We start from the raw sequence: 7,465 nt of genomic DNA, 5'->3' as shown, positions 1-7,465 counted from the left end.
CCAGCCAATCCGTGGCGAGTGCATCAACGCCCTCGGCACCCAATGGCATCCAGAGCACTTTGTCTGCCAGTACTGCCAGAAGAGCTTTGCCAACGGCACCTTCTTTGAGTTTGGAGGCAAGCCCTACTGTGACATTCACTACCACCAGCAGGCCGGTTCCGTCTGCTCTGGCTGTGGCAAGGCTGTCAGCGGCCGTTGCATCGATGCCCTCGACAAGAAGTGGCATCCAGAGCACTTTGTCTGCGCTTTTTGGTAAGTCCCTTAGCACTCGATCAATCAATCATCTGGCAACGACTAACATATTCAATCTCCAACCAACCAATCATAGTATGAACCCATTGGCAGGTGGATCCTACACAGCTAACAATGGCAAGCCATACTGCAAGGTGTGCCACTCTAAATTATTCGAATAAGCAACGACGACTACACCAACAAAGTCAAGCAACAACAAAAAAAAGGAAACAAATCATGTATCAACCTGCTTGGTAACCATCCATATGTACATCATAATCCTCCCTCATTCATTCAATCAATGATTGCCAACACTATTCCAACCATACCCTCCTGCTACTACTCTACACCATACTCTACATTCCATCTCCATCATAACATTATTAACTTACTACTAAATAAATATTTATTCAATAATAATTATTGGTTTTTGGACAATTATTATTTTGATTGATCAACTTACTAAAGTAGGTTTATTGTGATTGTTCAATGTCAACGGCATAGGACAATGATTCAAAGTTTGGAGAGCCAAAGCCAGTGACAGCATCCCATCCTGGGACAGCTGGGAAACCATATTGGTTGCAAAGAGACTCGCCGCAGCTGTTGTCTCCCATCACAATATCAAAGAAGGCATCAGAATGGCTGGTAGCCAGTTGGTACAATGTTGGATTGAAGAATCTGTTATCAGAAGTTGGTTAGTTAGTGATCATGGAAGGGTGATGGTTAGTCAATCATGGTACATACCCCAGTGGAGCCTTGCCTCTGGACATCAATCTATCGTTTAGCAGGGTGATCACTGAGGAGAAGGTTGGGGCGGCGGCAGAGGTACCATCGACGGTCACCACCTCTCCAGCCAAAACAATGATAAAGTTGTGGCCAAGTGCAGATACATCAGGATAGGCGCCTATTATATGTGTCAATGTTAGTCATCATTGATTGATTGGTTGATTGATTAAGTTATTGAGACTTACGACCAGATTGATTGTAATAACTGGATGGGATGTTGTTCTCAAGGTGAGTGTTGATGTAGTCTTGGACGACGGCATCTTGGTAGGATGGTCTTCCAAAGACATTGGAGAAACCACCACCACTGGTGATCCTGGAGCCAGTGGCAATGGATGAAGCAATCTCACCGACTTGGTTGCACTTGGCAGAGATGATTCCGACTGGCTTGATCGAGCAGACTGGGGAGGTCTGAGTGGAGAATTGAGTGGCACCAACAGCAAGAACATAGGGTGATGATGCTGGGAATGATGGAACAAACTCATCGACGATTGTACCATTTCCACTGTTCACGCCAAGATCACCCGAAGAGAACATGATTGTGATTCCAACTGCGCCAGCCTTGATAAAGTCTTGATTGATTCTGTTCATAAAGTCCAACGACAGTGTGTTCTCATCATCTCCATATGATACAGAGTGAACGTGAATGACTGGAATGGTTCCAAGCGTGTGTAAGTCATGTGATTGATTGATTGACTTGATGATTGAATACATACTATTGTTATCATTGAGGACATCTGTGATCCACTCGAGGAATGGCTCTTGTCCATTGACAGTGCCACCGACAGAGTAGAAGGTTGTGTTGAAACCTGGTGCAAGACCCATGAGGTATTGGATGTCCAAGGATGCCTCAGCACCTGGGTTGGTCACATTGTTTGGTCCATTGACAAAGACGCGTGCGGCAAGTCTTGGGTCCAAACCCATGATCTCAAAGAACTGCTCGAGGTCAGTGCCGTTGTAGTACTGGTCCAAGAACTCGGCCACGGCTTGCTGCACGGGCGACGAGGAGTACTGGCCCTCGGGGAAGGCACCCTCAATCATTGGCATGTTGTAGCGCTCTTGGATGGCCTGCACTGTTGTGTACTGGCCCATGTAGAACTGGTCGTAGGTGGCTGCGCTGGAGCTGCCCGTCGAGTAGTTGATCACAAACGACAGGTTGTATGGGCGGTAGTTTTGGAAGTCGCTCGAGGTGATCTCCTCGCTCACACAATAGACTGTGTTGGCGGGCAGCGAGTTCTGCTGGTTGGTGCGCTGGCAGATCTGCTGGATTGCGCTGTTTGTGATCTGGGAGCAGGACTCACAGGTAAGCTGCGATGGCTCAAGGATGGTGGAGTAAGGGGTGGAGTACTGGGCACTGGAGATGGCAACGCCCATCATCTGTACCTGCGAGGGATCGGTCCAAACACCGCCACTCTGGGTCTTGGGCAACATGATGAAAGTGAACGACTCGTCACCGGCGTAGAGACGGGGGATCACTGGGTTGTTGCAGCCACTGGCGGCGACGGCCACGTTCTCATTGGCGTTGATGCTCTTGACGCGTCTGTTGGGGAAACGCACGGTGCCACCGATGAAGTGAACGATCGAGGCCAGCTTGTAGGGCACAGAGTATGGTCCGAGCGTACGGATCACAGTCTTGCTGGTTTGAGGATGCTCAAACTGCTCAAACTTGGTGTCGAGCTTGGCTGATGCGATGGCAGCATTAGCGCTCACCACAATGTAATCTGGGAGCTCCTTGACAATGGTTCCCTGCAGCTCCTCCTCGATCCACTTCTTCAAGGCGGTAACATCCTTTTGGCTTGGGGCAACCAAGTTGTCGACCTCCTGTCTAGTCAAGTACTTGCGGTACGATGATGAGCTTGGGTTTGAGATATGTTGCAACAGCAACTCCTAAATAGGTGATCATAAAGTTAGTATGAGTACCTGATTGGAATGATTCCATATATGGTATCATACCTCTAGTTTATCAATGTTTGAAAGTCTGAGTGCGAATGTCAAGGTGATGTCATGATCACTAACAGCACGTCCGGTTCTAGACCATCCGCTTGGCACATCATCATGGTAGAAGGCGCCCTCCATTAAGTGGCTGGAAGCCGAGGCCAGGGCAACAGATGCCACAACAAGCATCAGTAATAACGATGTCTTTATCATTGTATGTATATACTTATTATCTCTTTATGTGTATAGTATAACTTAGTAAAGTAATCAATCTGATCAAACAAAGTTGAAGGAACATTCGTGGACATGTGATGATCAGCGGAAGAAAAAGAACAAGAAAAAGGAACGTCTCGTCCCATCCCATCGTGTTCTAAGGTGTCATCAATGGGGGCCTGGGGAAGGGCGAGTCCAAGGACTAGACTGGTCCATCCCCAATCATGATGGATACTTACTACTCAATCTAATAAACACTTTACGAGGTAAGATGAGGGCTAATTGAATTTATTACAATGGATGGTTGTGAACAAAGATATAGAGGGAGGTGAGGAGGAAGAGGAAGAAGAGGAAGAAGAGGAAGAAGAAGAGGAAGAAGAAGAATGTGATTGATTGAATGATGCGCTGAGTGGACTGCTATTTGAAGAAATAAAGCAGTACATGTGCTTGAGGCGTAAAGGTCTATGTGACTGATGTTTAGTCCCATGATGATGTTGAGGTCTGCTTGCCAATGCCGTACTTCATTCTGAACTCCTCTCTGCGCTTGTCAGTGACTGGTGTCACTGATTGCGAAGGGTTGGTGAGCAGACTGCGCGACTCATCCTCCTCCTGGATGTTGGTGTATGGCTTGGTGCTTCTCTTGCGGGCGCAACAGCAGAAGTAGATAGCAACCTTAATAGCAGTGATGATGAGCGCGATGAGCACGAGGGCGACAGCGACAGATATCAACAGTGTGTAGACACCGTCCATCTTGCACTGCATCCATCTAAAGTCCCTGCAATATGTGATTGGCTTTGATCCATAGAAAGTACCATCATGACACTCTCCAGCGCCCTCACACCAAACACAACCATGATCGTCTGTGCAGTCTGAACAAGATGTCTTTTGAGAGCAACTTGATGAATTGTCAGAATCATTGTATGATGAGGCTGATACAGATACTATATATATTGAATACATTTTGGTAAGTTAGTACTCATCATGTTGTATCGTTAAACTATTGATTGATCGATCACATCAATACATACGTATCAAAGCCAAAAAGGCGAGTATAGTTAAGTAGTACTTCATTGTATATATGTTTATATGTTATATTTTTATGTATATGTATTACATATATACAAATTCATATATATGTTTATATGTTATATTTTTATGTATATGTATATGTATTTGTATATATGTCGTGAGTTTATGTAATAATTAATGATGTCAAAAAAACGTTTCCGGAATGTCAATTATGATGGTGTAGCTTGGATCGCTGGGAATAAATAATAAACACCTGTCAGAAAGTGGGGGAAATTCAACGAGACAATGATAAAGATTGATCACTGACTGACGTTTATTTGACAAACTTCATTGTTTTAGTTGGTGTAGTTGTTGTTTGGAGGCTTAACTTCTTTGTGTAATGCTCCTCTTTGATATGTCTTCAGAATTGTCCTTGTGTGCTGTTCGATCATAATGAACTAGTTCAAGACTGGTCAAAGTATCAATATCATTATAATATTCACTTGGTATTGGTATCATTATATCCTCACCATCATCAGTTTTAACATCTACACAGTGTAAGAAATATTCCTCTTCTAATCAATCAAGTAAATTCAATTGAATTGATTAGTATATCTATCATATTTATAAATATACTATGACACAATTATTACTTACTATGATTGGGAGAATATTGGTTCACTAATTTACAAGCTATACGATAAGGAATATCAAGGTCAATCATTAGATGAGCTACTGTATGTGTTTGGATATTTTGAGGAGTAATATTGTTGTTGTCGATGATCTTCATAACATTGTGATCCTTTGGAACTTGGAGGTTACATGAGTTTAGATATTCTTTGACTATATCCATTCCATGTTTTTGTAATCTAATCTTCTATTATGATAAATATATAGAGTAAATATTTCAAGTGTATTAAATATATATAGATGTCTATTTTTTTATTAATATTATTATTAATATATATTAAAAATACTCAAAATATATATTTATAATTGAAGTGGATCGGTCCACCTATTCAGAAGGAAGTACCAAAAATGTCCTCCCTAGTTTTCAATGATGTAGTAATCAGAGGAGGACATTTTAATGGTCTACTTCATCAACTTCGAGAGAGGGATGGCACCCAATTTTTGATGACATCAATGGTGACTTTGATGGAGATAACAAGCTCTTGACTTTGGAGATCCTCACGGCATCGATGCTCTTGAATTGCAATTTTTTCGACTCGACCATGTCTGGATCAGTTGGTTATCTACTTCACTGGTCAGGTCAACATTCAGGAGTTGAAGGCTAAACCTTCACCAGACCATCCCATCACATCATACTTTGAAACAACCATATTGAAGGCATTAAGTATCGACGAAGCATCGAAAACCTTTCGAATGAACTCAACAGAATAAAGTGGCCAAAGTCTGACAACACATAAACTTCAAATATTATTATTATCATTTACATAAACCTTAAGTTTATTGCTTCTATACTTCGACTACTGCCTGCAGCAACACAACTGATGATTGGTGTTCTGCCGACCGGCATGCCTGCAGTAGTTACTACACAACAGTCATGCATTGACTGTTGGTTGGGAATGGTCCATTCGATTGAGACGTTTGCGTACGTTTAAAGTATGTTGGATTGCGTTGGTAGGATGGAGGGGAGACGAGTGCGTTGGCTTGGGAAGGAGGAGGGGAGGAAGGAGGAAGGAAAAAAAAAAAGGGAGGGAGGGATGTAGGTACCTTAGGTAGGTCGGTAGGATGACCTTGGACCTTGGACCTTTAGACATCGACGCCAGCAGATATCAGCTGAGCCTCGGATGAAGCCAGCGAGGTCAGGGTTGTCAGTGCGTCAAGCATTGGAAAGGAGGAAAAATTGAAGGACTCGCTTGTGTTGGAAGCGACCTCGTTGTGCATGTTGTTGTTGTTGTACAGGTTGTCATCATGTTGGAAGACTTTGTGTGACTTGGTTGGCATTGACACGTCGGTGGTTGACGGTTGCTTTCTCTTGTGTGTGTTGGAGGTGGATGGTGTAGCGGTGGTGGTGGAGGTTGGGAGTGAGTTGGCGCTGCTGGACAGCTTGCCCTTGGGTGGTGGTGGTGGTGCATATGCCAGCTTGGAGCTGTTGTAATATGGTACGCTCTTGTTCAATTGTTGGAACTGTTGGGCAATGGTGGCGCTGGCGCTGGTAGCGGTAGCAACTGTTGGCACGACTGGGAAGGAGTCGTTCAGCAAGTTGATGGTGTTTGAAACGGAAGCGTTGGCAATGGCGTTGTTGGCCTCGGCTTGGGCAGAGTCACACAGGAGCATGTTGATTGAGATGCACTTGGAGGTCTCCTTGGCAGCCAATGCCTTCTCCTTGTTGACAATGTTGGCGAAACGGATACCGCAGGCGTTGCACAGCGACTTGCATCCATCGGGACCACGACGCCACTGGGAGGTCTGGGTCTCGCCACACGAGTGGCAGAACAATGTGTCAAAGAATGGAGCTGGTGCTCTGGGTCTTCTCTTGCGCTTGGAATTGCTATTGTTGGAGTTGTTGGACGAGCCAGACATAGAGTAGCTGCCCTTGATGGAACCGCCATTGGGTGGCGAACATGGGACCATGTTGCTCGAGGAGCAAAGGTTGGAGTTGGTGTCGTCCATATCATCGTCGCCCTGAATGGACAGGGGTGGGAGGTCAGACACGGAATGTTGGAATGGCGAGGAGCCACGGCTCGACGAGTTGGATGAGGAGTCCAGTCCATGGAGGACTGGTGTGGAGTTGGCCGAGTCCAGTTGGGAGGAGCTCGACGAGGCGGCCAGGTTGGCGAGCAAATTCTCGGATGAGGACTTGGGCGAGTAAAGTGAGTTGAGGAGTGAGTTTGAGTTGGTAATGTTGTTGTTGTTGTGGTTGTTGTTACATGATGGTGATGGTGTGGCGACTGGTGTGTCTAGGAGTTGGGTGATATCGATACAAGAGGACAGCTTGGACAGCTGGGTGAAGAGTGGAATGAGGGTCTCATTGCCACTACACAGCTCGAGGAGAGCGGATGATGAGGATGAGTCGTTGGTGGACATCATCTCGGTGAATTGTTGGAAAAGGGATTGGTTGTTGTTGAGTTGGCGCGTGGAGTTCTCTACCAGCAGTAGGAGTGTGAGTGTCTTCTCAAAGAGTTCAAACATGTCGTGTTGGCCCAGCTGGCTGGAACCCTCACTTAAGATGAGTCCTGCCGACGATTGGACTTCTGTTCCGCATTGTTGGATCTGATTGAATGAGTGGGAAAGGGGACGAAGAGAGAAAGGGGAAGAAGAAGAAGAAGGA

At 45.2% G+C, this 7,465-nt stretch overlaps 4 protein-coding genes across 4 annotated transcripts; 1 reads left to right on the top strand and 3 right to left on the bottom strand.

Annotated features, from left to right (window-relative positions):
* Positions 1–116: 116 nt before the first annotated feature.
* Positions 117–413, top strand: SAMD00019534_121170 (hypothetical protein; the record flags this gene model as incomplete). The annotated part of the gene is made up of 2 exons (XM_012892671.1): positions 117–252; positions 329–413. Coding segments are annotated over 2 exons (221 nt in total), but the record flags the coding sequence as incomplete, so codon positions are not given.
* Positions 414–704: 291 nt separating this feature from the next.
* Positions 705–3,162, bottom strand: SAMD00019534_121150 (hypothetical protein; the record flags this gene model as incomplete). Its single annotated transcript, XM_012892670.1, has 5 exons — positions 705–909; positions 976–1,135; positions 1,203–1,664; positions 1,731–2,901; positions 2,968–3,162. 5 exons carry the CDS (start codon positions 3,160–3,162, stop codon positions 705–707), a joined length of 2,193 nt encoding a protein of 730 aa, XP_012748124.1.
* A 477-nt stretch (positions 3,163–3,639) lies between these two features.
* SAMD00019534_121140 (hypothetical protein) lies at positions 3,640–4,233 on the bottom strand (the record flags this gene model as incomplete). Its single annotated transcript, XM_012892669.1, has 2 exons — positions 3,640–4,103; positions 4,191–4,233. The coding sequence occupies 2 exons, from the start codon at positions 4,231–4,233 to the stop codon at positions 3,640–3,642; spliced, it is 507 nt and encodes a 168-aa protein (XP_012748123.1).
* Positions 4,234–5,943: 1,710 nt separating this feature from the next.
* Positions 5,944–7,326, bottom strand: SAMD00019534_121130 (hypothetical protein; the record flags this gene model as incomplete). The annotated part of the gene is made up of 1 exon (XM_012892668.1): positions 5,944–7,326. The coding sequence occupies one exon, from the start codon at positions 7,324–7,326 to the stop codon at positions 5,944–5,946; it is 1,383 nt and encodes a 460-aa protein (XP_012748122.1).
* Between the last annotated feature and the right edge of the window lie 139 nt (positions 7,327–7,465).

Source organism: Acytostelium subglobosum, assembly GCF_000787575.1.
Source record: "Acytostelium subglobosum LB1 DNA, scaffold: scaffold38, whole genome shotgun sequence".
Lineage (NCBI taxonomy): Eukaryota > Evosea > Eumycetozoa > Acytosteliales > Acytosteliaceae > Acytostelium > Acytostelium subglobosum.
Note: the sequence above shows the minus strand (reverse complement) of the source record. Positions and strands in the feature narration are given on the sequence as shown.